A 23,138-nucleotide genomic window follows, 5' to 3' on the forward strand; every position below is an offset into this window, starting at 1 on the left:
ATTATTTCAATCTACGTATCTGTATGTGTGTTTGTATGTGTATTCTCAATTGTATTCTCTAAGACACAATTAGTCTTTTCTTTACCTGGGGCTGGGGATACAGCTCAGGGGTAGAGCACTTGCCTAGCAGTATGAGGCCCTGGGTTTGATCCAGGCATAGGACGGTGAGCGGGAGAAGATACTTCTAAAAATATCTAAAAATGTGGACTATTTATGCTAACCTATCAATGAAGAAACAATGTTTTAAACAGCTATAAAAACAGGAATGATCAGGCAGAACTCTGTCCTTTAACTCTGGAAAATTGTATATGACAAAACTTGCTTTCACATGAAAAATCACTCAGGCCTGTAGAAGTCATTAGGATGGCTAAAGTGACTTGTTTGGAACCAAGCACTCCTGGTGGGAGTGGGTATGCAGGAATGACATTTGTGTGTGTGCAAAAGCACAAATGTGTGTGCACTGTGAGGGCTGGGGAGCGTCTGGCAAGGGTCGCTATTGGACACATAAAAACACCTGGGCTACCAGAATCCGCAGATCCCTTCAGATCACGGGTAAGTGGCTAAGCCAGGACTCGAACTCCTCTGGGCCTAGGAAAATGCACTCAGCTAACTCGGGACACAGTGCTGAAGACACAGGCTCTCAGTTATTCTGCCTTCAGAGTCTAGTTTGTACTTGTCACTGTAAGCCTTGCACACTTAAATCTAACCACTTCACCCAACTCTGTTTCCCACCAAAACCAAGTAAGGTAAAGGCTGAGGGAAGGGTCAAAGGAGAGGATTTGATCTGAAAATCTCCCATTTTCTAATCCCTGTCTCGCAGCTCAGAGTCCTGAGCATTCTGTAGCAGGAAGGAGGCACGAGTAGTCCCACACTGGTGGCAGTCTTGGGTTCCTCATGTTCTGAGGTCTGTATTTTTATACAGTCTAACGAGTATCCTGGGTTCAGTGATAAGAAAATGAATGAATACAATCAGCTGATATTAAAGACCAAGGGAAAATAGGAACTTTACTCGGGAAAAGAGAGTGAGACTCACCCGTTGTGAACTGCCCTTTCAGCTTCTGGAAAACGGGGTCCTGCGCTGTGGCCTGCGCCCGACGGGCCAGAGACTCAGAGGCGGCACTGGAGAACATGGTTGAGACATTGGACACATTCTCCAGGCCCACTCCAAACGTGCTCACCAACTTCTTGACAAAATTGAGAGTGTGGGGGGTGATTTTGGCATCAGACACTGCTCCGCTTTTCTCAAAGGCGACGGAGTAACATTTTGCCAGGCCCTGTTGGAGCTGTCTGAGCACCTAATAGGAGAGGGATCATCAAGGAAGCCAGGAATCATCAACCAAGCAGAGCAACCAGCCAGCCAAGTGGCTGCACACACAGCTCCTTGCCCCAGGGTTATCTGCACCCACGGCACACTGGCACATGGTAGGTGTAAATCAGCATGCACAGAACAGATGAAGACCCGTGTGCGTGACACTGTGAGCTGGTGTGGTTTTGTTTTGTTTTTACCCATGAGTAAGGGTTCCGAATACTCAAACACAAACAAAAACCAGAGAACCCCACTGTCTCAGGACGTGCACATACTGCCTCCTGATTAACCATGAAAGCCTGGTTTTCAAGCGGTTTGGCTGTTATCACTATGTTCACCTTCACACACAAAACCTGCGCATAAATTCCAGCTAGCCCCAGGACCCAGCCAGGTGAATCACAGACAGTCAAGTGGGTATGACTTTATCATCCGCTGAAGCAAACCTCAAGGAGGTGGCCCAGCTGCTGAAGAGACACCTGGTTCAGTGATAAGAAAATGAATGATTTCCTGTTTCTGGAAATCAGAACTTCCTGCTGCCTATGCCACCACTCTTGCTCACACACACAGCTGCCACCAGGTCAACCAGTGGCACTTAAGTAACTGAGGTCATTGAAGTAGAAAAAACAAGTATTTTAAAAGCAAGAAATGGCTTTCTTATTTCTTCAGAAGTCTTCTTCAAATATTTGAGGCTGACCTAGTGTGCAGAGATGAACTCTTCACCTGGTCCATGGTTAAATTCAATAGCCAACATAAATCGACCAGGCAGCTAAATATGAAGATGATGAGACAACCACAGAAGCATACAGAACGATTCATTCCCTCCACAAGTAACCAGCAGTTGCAAAATGAGATCCAAATACCTCTTCATGCCAGTTTTCTCTGAACCAGACCATCTGATCGACGATGCCTTCCAGGGAAGACAGAAGAGTGGGGTGGAGCTCTCGCTGCATGTGCATGATTCGGCTGCAGCGCCACATGGGTGCTGTGGCTCTTATGGGCCCTGGATCTGATGCAGAATGGGACTGGTTACCCACTGAACTTGGCTGCTGCTGTCCAGAATCTGAGAGCAACACACACAACGCCATTGTCAGCGCAAAACCGACCGATGCCGAGCTCGGAGCTCTACAGGACCCACCGGGCAAAGGAACGCTGGTTCCTGCCGGTGTGGGGACCTCCAGGAGACGCTTCCCCACGGAAGATGGAGAATGCCCTGGTTCTAAGAGTAGCTGTGCAACTGATTTAGGGACAGAAGACATGGTGGTCTACAACTTGGCTTCAGATGGTTGAGAGAAGAAGCCAGTGTGCGAGCTGAGTGCCAAGGCAAGTTGCCCAGAACAGCTGGCGAGGGCAGGAGGGGCCCACAGTGTGCTGGTGCTCCTCTCACCTTCTCTGTAAGTTTGAAGGTTTATAAGAAAATTTGGGGGGAAACGTTCTCTGAGCTTGCTATTAAAGCTCAAAGAATCTAAAAGTAGATGATAAGCAAGTCTCCACTTTTCATCTAGAAAAGACAAACCTACGTTTGTAAAATGACATTACAAGAAAATATATTTATTTACCCTGTGAGAAAACACATGGGAACTCTCACTGTGCACGGTCCTCATCTCACTGCCCTGTGATGCTCCCGTGGCCCAGAGAGTGAATCACTCCCTTAGGAAGACTCTGGGTGTTAGGAACACTGTGAAGCAAACGGACCTTTAGCTGTTTACAAAGGTACCGTTAGTTATTTCTTTACATGCCAAAGAGTCTATCCAATTTAGATTAAAGTCTTATGCTCTGAGTCAAGTTTTTGAAACAACTAATAAGACTGACTCGGATTCTTCTGACAGCTGAAGATGTTCCTTCCAACCTCAACAACACACATGCACAGCAACTGACAAACTGCTCACAGGGGTGTCTTTATTACCAAGATGGAAGGTAAACTTCATAATTCTCTGTAACTAAAAATATAGAACTTTTCTACCTATGGGTCACTCAGATGAACACCCTACCACACTGTAACATTAATCAGGCCTCAGGCTTTGACCTTGGGGCCCTGATTAAAGAAAAGACCGGCCATGTGCGGAGGGATTTGCAGGGCGGGAGAGGGTCCACAGCAGTTGAGACACAGGACTCTCCAGGGAACAAGCCCTTCAAGACCAGCCAGCCAGCCCCACCCAAGACGTACCACTCTTGTAGCGTTCCCGCTGTTCTATTTTGAGGGTCAGGTACAAAGTCCGGATGGGAAAGTAGACCGCTTGGGGATACACTCGTCCAACCTGCTCAGAGATAAGAAATCATAAACTACATGCTGTGCTTTCTGAATAAAGATAATTTATACTGAAAATAACTGTTGTCAAGTTGGAAATGGGTTTCTGATCCGCATTTGTTCCAAGGAAGCAAGTACTGTGTCACTGATCTAATGCACACGGCCATATTAAATAGCAGGTGAGATATCCTGTTCACCTTTTAAAGACCCAAAATAGCCAAGCGTGGTGGCACTTGCCTGTAATCCCAGCAGTTCAGGAGGCTGAGGCGGGAGGATCTTAAGATCAAAGCCAGCCTCAGAAACTTAGCAAGGCTCTAAGCAACTCAGTGAAACTCTGTCTTTAAATAAAATACAAAACAGGGCTGGGAATGTGGCTCAGTGGTTAAGTGCCTCTGGGTTCAACCCTGGTATCAAAAATAAAAAAAGACCCAAGACAAATCAACATGTGAATTTCATCAATTTTGTCAGAGAAACTACGCTTCTGAGGAAAGCAAAAGATATCTGTCCCTGGATGCCTCTGGAAGAAATAGAATTGTAAATACCAGATAATCATTACATTGGGAATTCTTTATTTGCAGTGAATTGTTAGTTTATCCCATTATCAAATAGTTTTTATTCTGTGTAATTGCAGGAAGAAGGAGATCGAGAAATGCCTATTTAGGATGAGACCCATCAGCTTTACCAAACTGGAATTTTGTGGCCAAGCTGACATTATCATGAAGAAAACAGTAATGTTTGACTCTGCCACAGGCCAGTGGTGCCTGGCTAACACCATTTTAAGAGATGTTCTGTGAGTGTCAGTATCAAACAGGCTGAGTCTGTATCCTGGCAGATAACTATAAGCAAAACGCTAGGACCCAGGAAGACAGCAACACCCTCGAGGAAAAAAGAAAGTCCTTTCTGGGCAAACATGAATGATGTCCACACATAAAGAGCAAGTAAAATGAGCATATACTCCAAAACATGCAGCTGCTGTGCTATTCTTTCACAAAAAGTCCCTTAATACTTTGACAGTTATGAAAGAGCCATCTATGGGACCAGGGTCTGCCCAATTCCCAGCCTCACCCCCAGACAGCAAGAACTGTCCTCGCTTACAGGTGCAGCTTAACTGCACGAAGGAGGAGTGTCACAAGCAAGTGCTACTTTCAAAGGAGCTCTGAAGGACTCCTAGGACAGGACAGGAAATCGGATGCAAAATTCCAACCAGATTCTCATTTCACTATAATTCTCAGAGAAACACTAACAATCTTGCTTAACTTGCATCCTCTGTAGAACAATAACCAAGCAAAAAATTTACAATTTTAATACTGTACTGTGTTATTAGCTATTTCATTTCAACCCTGATGTGTTCTTCTGCAACTTTTAATTATGCTTTATATTAAGTGACATCTAAATGTTAAAATCTTATTGCCTCTTGGACTATCTTCAATACTTTTGAGCATTCAAACATGCTTTATGGAAGAAAAGAATGTAAAATAAAGACAAAATTATTTTGTGAACACAAACAACTTCTGAAGCCCACCTGGCTGATGAGGTTCAAAAGCAGCTTGCCCTCAGAGCCAACCAGGCAGGTGAGGAGCTGCGGGATCCAGGCCAGCCACTGGATGGGCGGCACGCCGATGCAGTACTTGTCAATAGCATCTGCCAGGGTGTTTTTGTCATCGTCAAAGCTCAAAAGCCACAGCACCTAATGCAGAGGGGAGGGGCCTAGAGGTGAGCAACAATCGAGGCCCTCAATCAAATGACTTTTTTTTGCCCAACTTTAAGATTCCACATTGTATAGCTTTACTGGACATGTGGAAAAATATGGAGGCCAATACTATGGCTAAATATACGCAAAAATCTTATAATTACGTAAACCCACAATTTGAATAGTATATTTTTTCTTGACTTAGCTTTAATGACAATTACTAGCTGATCCAATTTCCTGGTTAGCAGTGACCAGTGACTACAAGGCCGTGACAGGCAGATGGTCAGGGCTTGCCAACCTGCTAATTCACCACACAAGCAGATTTTTACTAAAATCTCAAATCAACATCACCCTAGCCCTGGTAGGACAAAGGCTGGCAGCCTGGAATCCACAGATGCCTTTCTTTTAGATATAAATAGTTATATCTCAGAGCAAGCAATCTCAGAGTCAGGTATTTAGGTGTTTGGGTGTCCATGCACATGTGCTGAGGTTCATTCCAAATGTTGATGTTAAATCAAGAAACTGCACATGCCCAATAGCCCCCTGCACTCAGGGCTATGGTGGGCACTGTGTGAAGAGACTACCAGCAATCAAAGGACACAAGCCTTGCAGCTGCTGGAGAGATGCTAACATTAGACAGGTGTCCAGGAGTTAAGCCCTAACTCCAGTGCTCTTCTGCAGAATGGGAGTCTCAGTCTCACAGAAAGCACTGGACTCTAAGTGAAGCTTTGTCATTCAGAAAGTCCTGGGGCCCTAAGGATGTCCAGGCCTCGATTTCCTTATTTTAAAATGGAACTGTGAAAGACACTTGAAGGAGATAGGGAATTAGGAGTTAAGGCATGAAATCAATCCTCTCAGACCCAGCATGAATCAGTGATTTAGAGCTAGATTTTGATCCAAACTGAAAGGCTACCAGATGGTCTTTGATCAAAGACAATTCCTTGGATCTCACCTTGGCCAAGTATTTCCTGGATTTGCTCTCATTCTGATGCCGGCAAGCGTGCAGGTAACAAGTAATGGCAGAAACCCCAAGATGCAGCTGTCGCTCCTTCACAAAGATATTCTCCAGATAGTCACCCCACATGGCCCAGGCTTTCACCAGCACATCATGCATCTGCACAGCTGCAGAAAAAGCTTTGTTTGCTTCCTCAGACCTGTGAGGAGATGCAAAACCAAATCATAATTCACATTGTAAAATTAGCCTTTTTTTTTTTTTTTTGTACCAGGGATTGAACCCAGAGGCACTGAACCACTAAGCCACATCCCCAGCCCTTTTTTGTATTTTATTTAGAGACAGGGTCTCACTGAGTTGTTTAGGGCCTTACTAAGTTGCCGAGGCTGACTCTAAACTCATGATCCTCCTGCCTCAGCCCCGGAGCCACTGGGATTGCAGGTGTGCGCCACCAAGCCTGACAAAATTAACCATTTTGAAGTGAATGTTTCAGTGTTATTTAACATATTCATGATGCTCTACAACCACTTCCTAGGCAGTCACTCTGAACTCCCCAAATCCAAGCCCCTGAGGACCACCAATCTACTATCTCCATTGATTTACCGACTCTGCATATTTCATAAAAATTAAATCATATATCCTATGATATTTTGAATCTAGCTTCTTTCATTTAGCATACTATTTCTAAGGTTCATCCATATTGGAGCACAGGTCAGAACTTCATTCCCTTCTTATAACTGAATAATATTCCACGGAGTATAAAGATGACACTTCCCTTATCAATCCATTTGTGTTCTTTTCATGTTCTGGCTATCGGAACTAGTATTGCTATAAAAATTTCTGATCAAGTAACTGTTCCAATTCTTTTAGATAGATACCAAGGAACAGACTCACTGGATCATATGGTAACTTTTACTTTCTTGTGAACGGTCAAATAGTTTTCCATAGCAAAGACACCATTTTTATATCCCACCAGAGATGAACAAGATATACAAGGAAATCTATAGGCCCATCTCCTTTATGAATATAAATGCAAACACCTCCAACAAAAAACTGGCAAACCAGTTCCAGCAGCATATGAAAAGGATTATACACCGTGACCATGGGGGATTTACCCAGAAATATATAGATAGTTCTGCATTAAAAAAAAAAAAAAATCAGTGTGATACACATTAACAGAATGAAAGAGAAAAACACGATCACCTCAGTACCCTTGGAATAAAAGGAACATCTTTAACCTGGTAAAGGGCATAGACGAAATACCCAAAGCCCACACTACTTAACAGTGAAAGACCAAAAGCCTGTCCCCAAGATGGACAAAGAGACAAGGGTCTCATCATTCTAACTCAACACTGTACTTGAGATTCTAGTCAGGACAATTAGTTAAGAAAGTAAATGCCTCTGGACTAAAAAAAAAAAAAAAAAAGGATGTAAAAACTAGCTCTATTTGCAGATGACATGATTTTTTTTTCTTAACTTCATGAAATTGTTTTTTTGTGCATCAAAAATATAAGAAAGTCAAAAGACAACAGACACATTGGAAAAATTATGCGAATCACATAGGATTATTTTCTCTTTTTTTGGTACCAGGGATTGAACTCAGCCACAAAGCCACATCCCCAGTTCTATTTTATATTTTATTTAGAGACAGGTCTCACTGAGTTAGTTGCTCAGCACCTCACTTTTGCTGAGGCTGGCTTTGAACTTGTGTCCCCTGCCTCTGCCTGCCAAGCCGCTGGGATCACAGCTGTGCACCACTGTGTCCGGCCTTTTTCTCCTTTTAATTAGAGTGTGATATTTATATAATGCTCTGACAAAATCATACATGCATGGAACCTGACCCACTCCATCTCAGTTCCCATTCCTCCCCCCTCTTTCCTTTGTCCCCCACTGCCTCCTCCACTGCACTATTCCTCCCCTGCTCATCCCTTGTCTATCCTTGAATGTTGTCTTCCACACACACAGAAAGGTGAGATTCCCTGTGGCATGTCTATGTATGCACTTGACGTGCCTTTGTGATTTCACTGAGCATTTCCTTCTTCTTCCTGTCCCTCCTCCTTTTCCTCCACTGATCTTCACGGTTATCTGATCTTCCCCTACTTCTTTTCCTTATTTTGTTCTAGCTTCCACAGATGAGAGAAAACATTCAACCCTTGATTTTCTGAGTCTGGCTTATTTCACTCAGCATGATGTTCTCCATTTCCATCCGGTTACTGGCAAATGCTATAATTTTATTCTTCTTTATACTGAGTAAAATTCCATTGTGGTGTGTTCTTATATTCAGAAACCCCCCCACACACAAACACCTCTCTCTCTCTCTCTCTCACACACACACACACACACACACACACTACAGCTAATAAATTCAGCCCAGTTGAAAAATAGAAAATCAATAGCCAAAATCAACTGTATTTCTATACATTAGTAACAAACAATCTGAAAATGAAATTAAGACAAAAACTCATGAGCCAGGTGCAGTGTCACATGTCTGTAATCCCAGAGGCTTGAGAGGGGGAAGCAGAGGGATCGAAAGTTCAAAGCCAGACTCAGCAAAAGTAAGGCTGCTAAGCAATTCAGTGAGACTCTATCTCTAAATGAAAATATAAAATAGAGCTGGGGATGTGGCTCAGTAGCTGAGTGACCCTGAGTTCAATTCCTGGAATAAAAAAAAAAAGAAAAGAAAGAAAGCAACTCAAAAAGGATCAAATGAAATAAAAATATTTAGGAATAAATTCAACATAAGAATTGCAAGGTTTGAGCCCAGGGATATAGCTCAGTAGTTAAGAGGGCTCGCCTAGCATGTGTGAAAGCCTGTGTTCTATTCCCATCATTGCCTCCTCCACACTGCCCCCCCACAAAAGGGTACAAAACTTATACACTGAAAACTATAAAACTTGTGCACTAAAAACTATGTTTGGAATGGTTTGTTTTATATTTGAATAAAATTAAAGATGACCTAAATTACTAGAAAGACATCTGTGTTCATGAACTGGAAAACTTAATATTGTGAAGATGGCACCCCCCCCCCCAAAACTGACCTAGAGTCAATGCAATTTCAATCACAATCCCACCTCCTTTTCCCTGCCACAGAAATGGTCAGACTAAAATAATCTAAAATTCACATGAAAGTATAAGGGACCCCAAATAATAGATCAACAGAATAGAAATGACAGTCCAGAAACAACAACCCACACATGTCTGGTCAACTGATTTGACAAGAGTGCCAAGGCAATTCAATGGAGGAAGATTAGACTTCTCAAGAGATGCCACCAGGACAATAGGACGGTCACATGCAAAATGAATCTGGAAGCCTACCTCACACCACATACAAAAATTACTCAGAATGGACAAAAGATAAGTGTAAGAGTCGAATCTATAAAACTCTTAGAATAAAACCTAGGAGTAAATGTTTGTGACCTTGTATTAGACCATAGTTTCTTAGGTGACACCAAAAATTTGGGCAGCATGAGAAATAAAGATAAAAAGTGGACTTTGTCACAATTAAAATCTTTGTGTATTAAAGGACACTATCAAGAAAGTGAAAAGGCAATCCGCAGAATGTGAGAAATACTAATATATCTAAAGGAAATTTTTATCCAGACATATCATGAATTACAATTCAATTATATCATTAGTCATTATGGAAATGCAAGTCAAAACCACAATATGATGTAACTTTACGCTCATTAGGATGGCTATAATCGGCTAAAAGATAAGAAAACAACAAGTGCTAGTGAGGCTGTGGAGAAACTGGGAACCTCAAACATCATGATGGGAATGTAAAATGGTACAGATAGCCACTGGGAAAAACTGGTATTTTCTCAAGAGGATAAACGTAATACCACATGTGATCCAGCAATTCCACTCCTAGACTTATACCCAAGAGAAATGAAAACATGCTCACATGAAGCCTTGTATGTGAACGTCCAAAGCAGCATTATTCATAATAGCAAAAAGAAACAACCCAATTTCCATCTATTGTTTAATGGGTAAAGAAAAAAAAAATATGGAAAAATGATGGAATTATTCAGCCATGAAAAGAAATGGGTACTAATGCATGATTCAACACTGAAAAAAGCCACAAAAGGTCACACATTGTATGAAATGTTCAGAACAAGCAAATCCATGGGGACAGAAACAGGTGTCAAGGGAGAGGGAGAAGGGGGGCGCGGGTAACAGCTAATAGACATGGGATTTCTTCTGGGGATGACAGAGTGTTCTATAATTCACTCTTGGGGATGATTGTACAACATCATAAATACACTAAAACCCATAGACTGTACACTTTCAGATAGAGTATTTTGTCTTGTAAATGTAAAACATCATTTAAAAAAATGACAAAACTCTTTATCATGACAAAATTGCTTCCTTATTTTAAAATAAGCTAAAAACGCAACCCATATACGCTGAAAATGTGGAAGTGGGCGTGAGAGTTTACACAGCAATCAGTAGCATCTTGTAAGGATACCTCATTTGCATAGTATTTACAAAATTTCATTTGATGTTTATTTCCTTCTTCTGCCAGGAGCCAGATAGTGAATTGTTTGAGTTTTGCAGACCATACAATTTCTACAACATTACTTAATTCTGCAGCCACAGGGTGAAAGCAGTGATAGAATGGTCAGTGGGTATGGAAGTGCTCCTATACAACTTAATTTCCAAAACCTGTCTACTGTATGGATTTGGCTTACTGGCCATTACTGAATGACTTCTGCTCTAAATCAAGAATCATTCTCATGAAAGGAGCCAACTCTGTTCCATCCCGGCAGGCTAAGGAAGTATCAAAATGACCCCCTGTTATCAGCAGTTCCGTGATCAGCAGCTCATCTTTAATAAACTTTTTAGTTCTACACATCGAACTGGCTTATCAATCCGCTGCAAGTTACTATTTGTGCAGAGGTATACCACCCCCCAAAAAATCATACCAAACAACTGTCATGAAATCAAATTAACTTCTAGTTTGCATTTCCCACTGGCATTAAGTTCTAAATATTTGCTTTGGAGGGCTTTCCTATTACCCTATTCCAATATAAGATACATACTTGTTGATCTGAGCCAAGAACATTCCCTTCAGTGCGTAAAATTCAGCTGTCATCTCTTTTGTGAAGTATTTTAAGTTTGTAGATTCAATAACTTCAAGGCCCTATTTTAAAAAAGAAAATGAAACAAGTTGAAAAGAAGCTCTTGAAATTCTAGATAATATAAAAATGTCATGAAAGTATTTATCTAGGTAATAAGTCTTAAAAGCCATTGACAAGAGTGGATTGAGAATGGAATTGTCTACCTCGAATATTTTGATTGATAAGTAGTATTTACACTGACTCATGAAAAGCCAAACTTAATCTTAGACATTTAAGGGTATTCTTCTCAACATAGCCAAAAATCTAACTCATGCCCTTATAGTTCATAATTCTATAGTTTTTTTCTTTCCTTAAACACACTAAGCATACATCATAATCAAGAACGTAGAATCATAACTCAAATACTCAAGTGTTTTTCCTTCAATTTCTTGTTTTGGAAGGATTGTCTCCCACTATTAAAGCTATTTGTAAACTCTAATCCTTCTCCTTATTATCTGACCTAGGAGCCCTCACCTGAACCTCCTCGACGGGAGGGAGAGTGTCCCTTGGAACCCTACCTGCATGCACTCATTTTTGCCCATCACTCCTGCCAGCTGAAGATAGCATTTAACTTGCTGTCGAATCTTCTGGAAGCAATCCACAATAGGAACAGTGGGAATAGTATGAATACGACTTAATATGTCCAGTGCTACGTTGACCAGTCCTTGTTTTCGAGCAATTTTTCCATATTGGATGATTGCTGAAGCTGACGCGTGAACCCCAAGCATAGCATTATTTGAACTTGGATCATGCTGGGAACTATTTTCATATGCAGTTACAATAGCTAAAGAGCAAAGAAATGAATTATCAGTCCCTGTCAAACATTTTTCAAAGTATTCCACAATAAGGCTTAAATAAAAAATGAAAACACACAAACATGGTTATGAAAACAAGAAGCTCTGTGATAAACCCTTGTTGCATTTCCTTGTATTTTATGTCACAAGTAAGTCATAAAAGGTGCTACAGAGTTTAGTGTTGCTGTGTTAGATATCAAATCATAAAATCACAAAGTTTGTCCTAAAAACAGGTGGGTGGCAGGTTTGGGTGGTAAGCTGGGGACCAGGAGAACCAGATGGCTCAACAGAGCCAGCCGAGAGCAGCCATTCCTGGCAAGGGCACTGAGATAGAGTGCCATCACTGAAGCCCCGGCTTGCCCCGCTGGTGCAACAGGCAGTGTCCAGCAGCAATTCTCTTCTAACTAGAAAAAATGGAACAGGTAGGAAAAGACAAACAACAAAAAAAGTCCCACCATCCTTCCTACCTTCATCTACCCTCACCATTACCACCACTACCTGTCTTACCCATTCCAAAACAGAAAATCTGGAAAAGGGAAAAAAACCAAACAAAACAAAGACATGAAACCAGCACAGCGGGGCGTCTGGAAAATTACATGATGAATGCATGCCGGACCAGGTCGGTTTACCCTGGTAATGGTGCTGCCTCCACATGAAGATGCTGCTCCAGTGGGACAAGTCGTCAGACACGATGGGCAGCCGGTTCCTCCAGGTCTTCACCACTGTCTTCATGTCGTGCAGGCTGTTGTTCCTCCCGAGGTTGGTTGGCTGCAAACCTGCATTGATCTGTGCAGCCTCCTGAAGCTCAATGATTTGCTGGGCTGCCTAACACGACCAAAATAAGACATTCCACAGTAAGCACTCCTAACAACCAAGGAGAAAACCAAACCACCGAGTCAATCAAGAGTCTGACCACTGGGAACACCTCCTGACACCATTACCAAGGGAAGCACCTCACACAGGCACCAGAGATTCCACACTCAATTTAGTCTTCATCCAAACATTGACCTGCTTAAGATTCCCCATGATAGGAGATTGGGAGAACAGAGTGCAGACAAGACGCCTTGCTGTCGAGGGGTCCCTAAACCTCTCTTCCACTTTTCAATGCCCTTTGGCTGCCCACTTCATTTGGCTCTATCTACCAATGCAGAGCAAACCCACCTCCCCTGACTGCAGGCCCTTCTTCACCAACTTCGGATTCAAATCCCCAAAGATCTAAAACATGGTTCTTAAGATCTCTCTAGGCAGAAAAGTACAAGTTTGCCACATCCCTTCAAAGTCTATCCAGTTTTCCATCCTAAACCTCAGGAGTATTGCTGGCCCCAAACTTCTGAGGCCCTCCCCTTATCTGTACCACTCTGGCCACAATTCTGAGCCTATCCAAACATACCCATCAAATTCTATCTCCACCGTCCCCTTCCCTCTTCTCTTATGGTCCACATGGATTTCTCCTTCCCCAAATCTCATTATTGTTCTTTGTACTAGGATTGAACCAAGGGGGACTTTCCCACTGAGCTACATCCCTTGCCCTTTTACTTTTTTATTTTGAGACATCCCTCAGATGAGAGGCTCCTTTGAGGAAGAATCTATTAGTTTTGCCAGTCTCTCACAGCATGTAGTTCAGTATTCTGAATCTTGTTTGCTCTTTTCAAAATTGCCTTGAAGAACTTGTGCTTTTTATCTACATTTCAAGTTTAGTTCGGAACATTCAGATTTCCAGAACCTTCCTTAAGTCCTGCCTTGCCACAATAAAGAATCAAAGCTTACTAAAACATAGGTCAATAAGCTGTTTTATAAAAGCTTTACTAAGATGTAGTTAAAATACCATTAAGTTCACCCTTTAAAATATGCAATTCATTATTTTGTAGCATATTCCCAGGATTGTACAAACATCACCATTAGCTAATGAGAGAACATTAACATCACTCTCCAAAGAAACTCTATATCCATTAGCACTCTCCATTCTCCCTCCCCAGCCCCTCAAATCACAATTTACTTTCTGTCTCTACAGATCTGCCTGTTCTGGGTATTTCATATAAGTGGAATCATACAGTATGTCTGGTTTCTTCACTTAGCATAATGCTTTCAAGGTTCACCCATGCTGTAAGTTATCAGTACTTCATTCCTTCTGATAGCTGAATTATTTCATTATGTGCATGTATCACATTTGAGCTATCATGAATGCTTCAATCAACAATCCTGGGCAATATTTGTGGTCATGCTTTTATTTCTCTTAGATATACACCTACGAGTAGAAGTGCAGGATTATAAGGTAACTCCATGTTTAATACCTTGAGCTGGTAGACTGTTTGCAAAGAAGTCACAATATTTTACAGTACCACCAGCACTGTAAGGATTCCAATTTCTCCACATTCTCATCAATGTGTTGTCTTTTTAATTCTATTCAACCTACTAGGTACGAAATGATATCTTGTTATTGTTTTAATTTGCATTTCCAAGGCTTAATGGTTATTTGTATATGTTCTTTGGGGAAATGATCATTCAAATCTGTTGCCATTTTAAAACTGGGTTATCTTTTATTGTTGATTTTTATAAGAGTTCTTTATATATTCTGGATAAAATTTCCTTATTAGGGCTAAAATCTACATTTTCTCCCATTCTGCATAAGTTTTTTTTTTTTTTACTTTGATGTTGTCCATTGAAGCGAAAGTTTAAATTTACTTCTAAATATTTCATTCCTTTTGACCTTATTATAAATGGAATCGGTTTATTAATTTCATCAGATTTGGGTAAATTTTTGGCCACTATTTTTTTCAAATATTCTTTCTGCCCTTTTCTTTCAATCTACTTTTGGGATACGTTGGTATACCTGTGGGGTCCCCAGGTCCCTGGGCTCTGTTCATTCACCTCACTGTTCTTGCTTTGTTTCTTGGACTATATAATGTTAACTAACCTATTTTCAAGTTTGCTTATCCTTGTCTCTGCTTACTGACAGCTGCTCTGAAGCCCTTCTAGTGAATTTTTTCATTTCAGTATAACTCTTAAGCTCTGCAATGTTTATTTGGTTCCCTTTAAAAAAATAATTTCTGTTTACTAATATTCTCTATTTGGTGAGGCATCATTCTTGTATTGTCTTTACATACAATTTCCTTAGTTTTTGAACATGATTACAAGAGTTGGTTTAAAGTTAATGTCTGTTAAGCTCAACATCTGGGTTTTCTTTAAAGACAGTTTATACTGATTGCTTTTCTTTCTTGAATATGGGACATATTTTCTTTTCGTGTCTAAATTATTTTTTAAAACTGGACATTCTGAATATTATAATATGCCAGTTCTGGAAATTATGTCTTTCCTCCGAGGTTTTTTCCTTTTTTTCCCCGTTGTTATTGTTGCTATTTGTTAAATAACTTTTCTAAACTAATTCTATAAAATCTAAATTATTTGAAGACTATAACCACTGAAGTCTCTACTCAGTTAACTTAATGGTCAGCTAATGATTAAACAGAAATTCACTACCTGAACCAGAATGTCACATAGCCTGTGCTGTGGGGCTGTGTGTGCCTGTTGGCGCATGCCATCAATACTCAGCTAGGGAGCCTACAACTCTACCTTAGCCTTCACTTCCTGCTTGTGCACAGGAAGGTGAGAAACAAGAGGTGAACACTCAGGGACTCCTCAGGTTTTTCCTGAACACGTACACAGGCTGTGCATGGCCCTCAAGATTCTCAGGAAAAGGTAGAGCTTTTAAGATATTCTTTATTGATACCTTACCTTTACCTGTTCTAGTCTCTCTTGTGTGTCAGCTGATATTGCTGCTTCAGGCAGCTTTGGTGTTAAACAACTGCTGCTAATTATTTCTGACAAATGCATTTGGAAATGGCTTTTCCCTAAGTCAAGTCAAATAAGAGACAAAACCTATGAATAGGGCTTGCTAGAAAGCTTCAATGCTGGTCAAATAGTTCTAATTCTCTGGGACCAGGATGTTTGGGGGTTTATAAAACTGTTCTGCTCTCCATAGTTGGCTCCTGGGCCAAAAACTGGGTTTTGATATCAACTGCAGGATTGGGAAAAGGGAGAATAGGAACAGGAAAACTAAAATGGTATACAGCTTGCTATTCTTTCTGAAATAAATTTTTTCTTTAATAAGTAATGCTCCTTGGGTTGCTGCAAATCTTTTGCTTAATGTTTGATCCAGGAAAACTGGTGTTTCCAGTATGCCAATGGAATAGGCCATCACCTGAAATCTCTAGCAAAATTCTGGGGTCCACAAATCAGCATGAAAGATAGTTCTGAATAAGAGCACCAAGACTGTTTCTTTGGAGATTTTCTTTTCATAGAGTAGGAAAGGGTGGAGGGGTCCCACTACAAGCCATAATTCCAAATACGTATTTTAAAACAGTGTAAAACACTATAAAGATTTTGTTTAAAACTTAGTAATTGCTTTTAAAATTTGAATGTTTGGAAAAAAGGTATGTACATCGTTTAACTTTTTTTAAGGAAGTATTTCTCTCTCGTTTCTTCATTTTCCTTTTCTCAAGTTCTATAGAAATTTACCTTTAAACAAGGAGTAGTAAAAAGGACCCAAGTAGATATTTCTCAAAAGAAGCTATATAAGTGGCCAACAAATATATGAAAAAAAAAGGTGTTCATCATCATTAATCATCAGGAAAATACAAATCAAGACCACAATGGGTTATTACCTCACACGTATTAGAATGGCTATGATCTAAAAGTTGATAACAAGTGTTGGTGAGAATGCTGAGAAAAGGAAAGCCTTATGCGTTGTTGATGGTGCTCATATAAATTAATATAGTCATTACAGGAAAAAAAAAATGGAGGTTCCGTGGAATCTAAAAGCAGGATTACCATATGGTCCAGCAATCCCACTGCAGGATATTCAGCTACAGGACTGAAATCAATATCAATGACACATCTGCCCTCTCATGTTGACTGCAGCATTATTCATAACAGCTACTGCATATAAATACCACATTTTCTTTAGTCATCTTTTGATAGACATTTAGGTTGATTCCCTATCTTGGATATTGTGAAAAATGCTGATTTTATGACTTCACTTACAAGCAGAATCCAAAAAAGTCAAATTCATAGAAAATAGAGCAGTGGTTATCAGAAGCTGGGAGAGGAGATGGGAGAGGTTGATCAAAGGGTAGAAAATTTTAGTTGGAAATTTTCTATCAGGAAAAATAAGCTGCACTGAACTACTGCACAAAAGGGCAACTATGATAAATAATAATGAATTATAAAAAGTTTTACCACAGACACCCATAAGTATGTGAGGTAATGGATTTGTTAACTGATACAATCAATCACTTCCACACTGTTAACATACCAAAACATCACACCCCATAAATATAAAATATATACAATTATCATTGGTCATTTAAAAAAAAAAATCTAGTAGCTGGGTGTGGTGGTGCACGCCTGTAGTCCCAGCTACTCACAAGGCTGAAGCAGGAAGATCACAAGTTTCAGGTCAACCTCAGCAACTCAGTGAGACCCTGTCTCAAAACAAACAATTAAAGGGGCTGGAGATGCAGCTCAGTAGTAGCGCATCCCTGGGTTTAATCCCCAGTACAGCAAAAAAGAATTTTTTTTAAATCAAAATGATTAAAAAGATGAAGTGCTGTTAAATGGCTTCCTTTTAAAAGGAAGTTTTCTTTTAGATTTCTTTATTAGGTTGGTTAGCAGTGCTACTGCGAGGTAGAAACCATCTGGAACAAGGAAGTCACATTTGTCCATAACCAAACTAATTTACAAATGCTTAGATTATTAACCATAAGCTAAGCAGTAAAAAAAGAAATAAAACTGCCTTTAATTATACCTACATTATACTTGAGTCCGAATTATGTCTGAAATTCTGCACTTTATACTTCATGTTTTAAATATATATAAACTGCATAATAATTCCTATTTATTCATAATCAGCTTATTCAAAAATGATACTTGTATGTATTTGCACAATTAATAGCTTATAAATGCAACCTTTTTTTGTTTTTATACAAAAATAACTTTTTCCTAACAGCTATACAAATAGGCGACACACTTTTGCACTTTTATAGGAAAGTCTACTCTTAAAAAGAAGCTTTAAGATATTTTAATGATCTAGATTAAAAGTACTATGTATTTGTGAAATCAATATTACTTTAGGGTACAGTTTCAAAAAGCAAAAACATCAAAATAAACAATTATTTCACTAACTTTCTGGCCCACTGTGACGAAGACAGGAAAATCTGCTATGGCTTTTATAGCCATAAGTTGCTTTTATAAGCAACTACACTACTATGGTATGAATATGGTTTGTTGCCCCGCAAAACTCATTTTGGAAATTTAATCCCCAATGTGAGGTATCAAGAGGGCGAAAATTCAAACTACTACAGCACTGTGGGGTAGGGTCTTTGGGAGGAGACTGGGATTAGAAAGGGTCATCAGGTGGAACCCCATAAGTGAATACAGGTGCACACTTGCACACTATAATCATCTGATGACCCACACCTCATCAGGACTCTGCCAGCAAGAACCCCATCAAAATATGTGGTCCCTCAATGTTGGACATCCAGAAATATGAACCAAAATAAACCTCATTTCTTTATTACCTCCCAGGGTGGTGTTGTGTTTTCAGTAACAGAAAGCAGACCAATCTATACATTATGATAAAAATCAATGTATCAGATAAGTTTCAAAACTCCTCTTTTAAGAGAAATAAAAGTGAGACCCTGTGGAATTACTGCTGTAACATCAGCCTCATTTCACTTGGGTAGTATTACAGTAACACCAGTAGCCGCTCTGTGCCAGGTACCAGGGGACAAAGGATGGCAAAGGCCCGGGGATGCACACGCTGTGTGTGTGTGTGTGTGTGTGTGTTATGCAGGGGACACCCTGAGATTTGAGAAGCTTAATGGTCGCTAGTGTGGCTAAACAAATTGTTAGGAAAAGAGCAGATGACACACAGAGTGTCAGGAAGAGAGTCAGGCGTGGCCACTGATCAGCAGTTATGAGTCTCAAGTTGGGATCTTTGGGGGCCTAATAGTCGTATCACACCCATGATGGTAGACAGGGGCACCAAAGAAAATTTCTAAAGCAAAAAATCAAAAATCATCACACTCATTTGTGAGAACATCTTCAGTTACTAGGACCTTAGATCCTCCAGCAATTCCCAAATGAGAAGCAGTATTTCCCACCCTCCTTGAGTTTTTGAACCTAAGGATGAGTTTAAGTGGAAAACAAGAAGAAGAGAAGGTGCTTCCTCTGCCACCGGCTCAGGCTTCAGCTTGGGCCCAGCTGCCCTGCTGTGGTGGCCCTGAAGCCGTGCACAGAGGGCAGCACTCACTGCACTCACCTGCAGAAGGGGCGTGTGCACGTGGGATACCACATGGGGCAGCCGCCGCCACTCACGAATGGCTAAGCTGCTGGCCATTTCCACCAGGCGCTCAATGAAGCTGAGCTGCTGCTCCTCAGGGTGGCAGATGGCCAGGTACCCTCGATACATGTTGACTTTCCAAGCCATCTCTTTTGGGCAACTTACTTCTACCTATAGTTAAAGAAATTACAGAGACAGTGATGGGTAGTCTTCTCCTAAATGTAAAGAAACAGGAAAAAGCTCACTTTCTTGTGGCCAATTATGCAAAGTAATAAACAGAAATTTGCCTATAAGGAAAACTATAATTTCTTTACAGAAGTCATTCATTTAAACTACCTTTCTGGATACTCTCCTTTCCTGAATTCCCATGAGTGGCCAATCTCTCTAGCTATAAAAGTATACCACAGAAGCTTCCTAGTAGGAAAAAAGGAGCTATACTCTGTATAGCTTCTCCCATTGTCCACTAAATTCTTCAGAATGAAATTAATTTAGTTTTTTTAAAAAAATGTGCAACCCAACCAAGTTCATGACTCAACCTCAGATAACACTACACATTTATAAATTCCATCACACACAACAGATTTTGAATAGGAGACCATTTCACTCAATTGCCTGATGGACAATAGCAAACACACCCCGTCCTGGGCTGGCCCAGCTCACCCTCTCATCTCTGTCAGTCAGTTCTAGTGTTTCTGACAACACCATCCAATCTGTTCTTTCAGTCTCTGTGGAGATTGAGGACTCCACATCTGACACTCATAACAGAATAATGAACTAAGACTTGGTTTATAATTTCATTCAAATTTAGGGGAAAAAAACCAAGAGGAGTATTTCTTTCCCAAGAGCTATCTTTCAATTGTCAAATCACCCAGCTCGGACTACTTGAAAAGAAACCTCCAGGAGGCATAAGCATGTCCAGTGAAGGAAGCCCAGTGGCCTAGTCCTCACTGACATCACAGCCAGGGGGATGGGAGGACAGCTCACCTGCACCAGCGCCTCCTTCATGGCGGTCCAGTTGGACACCCGCCAGGCACACTCCAAGACGAGGTAGGGGTTTATGTGGCCTTTGGACTGGCCGTACTCGGTCAAGGCCTCCCACTGGTTCAGTTCCTTGGAACACCTAAAGGACAGGGGTGTGAAAGCCAGAGCTCAGTCACCAGAGCACTGGTGCGTTGCAAAGACAGGACAGGATTTTCAGTAGCATATTTTCACTACAAACGAAATGCAACACCATGTGGGACAGACTGCTGCAGGATGCCCGGCAGCTCTACAGGGTGAACTCCCTATCCACGGTCACCAAGAGCGACTACCATGCAGACAAGAGCCCATTTAATTACTCAAGATTTTATACACTGTTTTTGGATTTTGGTTTTATAAAAAAACACTCATTATAAGGAACTCTCAGATTTTTTCCCTTTTTTTGTTTAACCAGCCCTTGACTATACCAAATCCTGTGTTCATCTTACCGAATCCAGTGGTCTTCCCAGAGCTGGTACTCAGGGAAAATGGCAGGGGATGCGTTACTCCTCTCATGTTCTTTTTTGGCCTTATCCATTGCCTTTTCATAGGATTCTTGTGCCTAAAAGGCCAATAATACTTTTTTACCAGTGTTTAAGACCAAGATCACGTGATGCCATGCCCCCAACTCACTATTCAGATAGAACAGGAGTCAGCAGGAGAGGAAGGAGGTAGGGTGGCCCCTGCACAGAAGGGAGGGGAGGCCATCCACGCCTGGAACTAAGTCTCTGACCTTTAGTAACCTCAGCCACAAGGCAGTGCCTGCACTTTTGAGTTTCTGTGCCTTGGTGTCCTATACAGCACTCAGATTGTGATCATGCCCCTTGCCACAGGACAAACTTCAGGACTGAAATTTTAGCACTAAAAGCAATCCACCTTCTAGCAGATAAAAAGCACCCATATCAGCATCAGGACTGTGATCAGGACTGTGCTTTTTGGTTATGTCACCTGGGCACAGGGGCCATGTCTCGTCATCCCAGCTACGCAAGAGGGTGAGGCAGGAGGATCAAAAGCTTGAGGCCAGCCTCAACAACTTAGTGACATTTGTCTCAAAATAAAATAAAAAGGTCTAGGGATGTAGCTCAGTGGTAGAGCAACTCTGGGTGCAATCCCCAATACCAAAGCAGTAAGATAAAACAAAATGTGTGTCATATATGTAGGTTCCTCTCGAGACTTCAGTTGAAGGACTTCTATGTAGAGGATTTGAATTCTTCAAATAAAACAGTAAACTTCTTGTTCCAATGTGAATTCTAACTTGAGAACCCCTAAAAATGACCTCTTTGCAATCACGCATCCAGGCATTTCATCCAACAGTAGCTACCTGTTCAAAGAATCCGTGCTGCTCATAAGCAATGGCAGTTGCTGTCTCTGAATATTTGCAACGCTTCTGCCATAAACCAGCCCACATGTCTTCCTCTTGTAGCAGAGAATAAAGTTCAGCAAGAGAGTCCAATATCTCCTGAAAGCAGATCACAGTTTCTAAGTGCTCGTGACAAACTTTTTTCCAATAAAGGGACTTCATGGTACTCTAATTTAAAGTCTCTTGGGAGATGTACTTACTGAAAGCCTGACATCACTGACAAGAATTAACAAAGCAAGACAGGTCCTTACCTGCTGAGGCGGCGTTATGCTCTCTTGCTCATAGAACTCCGTAGTCTGCTTTGGCTTAATCTGTAGGCTCAGACCCTTTTCAAAGGCCTGGTGCTCCAACATCAGTGTGGAGCGGAACCAGAGGTTGTGGGTCTTCCCCAGGTACTTCAGAACACAGGGTCTGATGGGTATCGGGGGGACGCACTGGGACATGGCTTCCACGAAGCAGTTCAACGCGCTGGGCTGACAGTCCCGCTGTACCTGGTGACTGCCACTGCACAGGAATGGGCTTATCTCACCTGCAAGGGCCTGGAACCCAAGCACATGCTGTTTTAGGTCTTTTAAAAAATTGGCAAGTCCTGTTCTTTCTCTCAAGGCATCTAGGAATGAAACAGCTAGCAATTTCCTCATTCTCTAAAATTTAAAAGACTATATTCTTTCATGAATGCTTATCAAGAATTAAAACTATACTTTTCCAAAACAGGATTTTAAAAAATATACTCACATGCTGCTGTCTATCAGATAGGATTTTCCACAATCTGGGAAAAAGTTGGACCCAGGTCTTCTCTGCTAGTGTTGTAGAAATGTGGCATAATTGTACAAAGGCACTGAGCAGTGCTCCAGTCTGGGGACAGAAAAGAACAAGCTTAGATGGCTGTGGTCCAGGATTCCTGCATCTGTGCTCAGAAGACACCAGTCAGGCCAAAGCAACTAGTATGTCAGTTTCCATGTGGTACCTATCACCACAGAAGGCCTCTGGGTTTGGGGACATGGACAGACAGTCCTTTCTGGCAGTGGTATCAGAACAGGGGACTATAAAGGTGACTAACCTATGATGAGAGTGTCATTTACATATGTAAGGATGCTCTGCTTCCTGCTCTATCCAACATAAGACCAAGCATTTTATGCTTATCTTAGACAACAATGGTGTCAGACACAAGTTTGAGGATTGATTTAATGCAGAAATTCAGGATCAGTAAAAAAAAAAAAAAAATTACATAAAAACTATTTATGGTACATAATTTATGGTTTTTCTTCACATAGGTCCTGCAATGAATGTGATGTGGGGTAGGGGGCCTTGACAG

General features: G+C 41.1%; 1 protein-coding gene across 12 annotated transcripts in view; it reads right to left on the minus strand.

Moving 5' to 3' along the window:
* The window catches only part of Trrap (transformation/transcription domain associated protein), a 114,606-nt gene that overhangs the window by 14,329 nt on the left and 77,139 nt on the right, over window positions 1-23,138 (minus strand). For 6 of the 12 annotated variants that reach the window (XM_046453659.2, XM_058582425.1, XM_058582426.1 and 3 more), the window contains 14 exons: window positions 22,559-22,678; window positions 22,075-22,362; window positions 21,785-21,922; window positions 20,913-21,025; window positions 20,431-20,566; window positions 19,426-19,617; window positions 12,704-12,932; window positions 11,832-12,097; window positions 11,236-11,336; window positions 6,194-6,395; window positions 5,074-5,238; window positions 3,471-3,561; window positions 2,167-2,366; window positions 1,034-1,295 (listed from right to left, as the gene is read on the minus strand). In XM_046453659.2, coding sequence (XP_046309615.1) covers window positions 1,034-1,295; window positions 2,167-2,366; window positions 3,471-3,561; window positions 5,074-5,238; window positions 6,194-6,395; window positions 11,236-11,336; window positions 11,832-12,097; window positions 12,704-12,932; window positions 19,426-19,617; window positions 20,431-20,566; window positions 20,913-21,025; window positions 21,785-21,922; window positions 22,075-22,362; window positions 22,559-22,678 — 2,503 coding nt within the window. The remainder of the gene's footprint in view (window positions 1-1,033; window positions 1,296-2,166; window positions 2,367-3,470; window positions 3,562-5,073; window positions 5,239-6,193; window positions 6,396-11,235; window positions 11,337-11,831; window positions 12,098-12,703; window positions 12,933-19,425; window positions 19,618-20,430; window positions 20,567-20,912; window positions 21,026-21,784; window positions 21,923-22,074; window positions 22,363-22,558; window positions 22,679-23,138) is intronic. The other 6 variants (XM_046453666.2, XM_046453661.2, XM_058582427.1 and 3 more) reach the window with 4 other exon arrangements.

Source organism: Marmota monax, unplaced genomic scaffold (genome assembly GCF_021218885.2).
Source record: "Marmota monax isolate L192 unplaced genomic scaffold, Marmota_monax_Labrador192_F-V1.1 WCK01_AAM20220418_F8-fsc00148, whole genome shotgun sequence".
In the NCBI taxonomy this organism is placed as follows: domain Eukaryota; kingdom Metazoa; phylum Chordata; class Mammalia; order Rodentia; family Sciuridae; genus Marmota; species Marmota monax.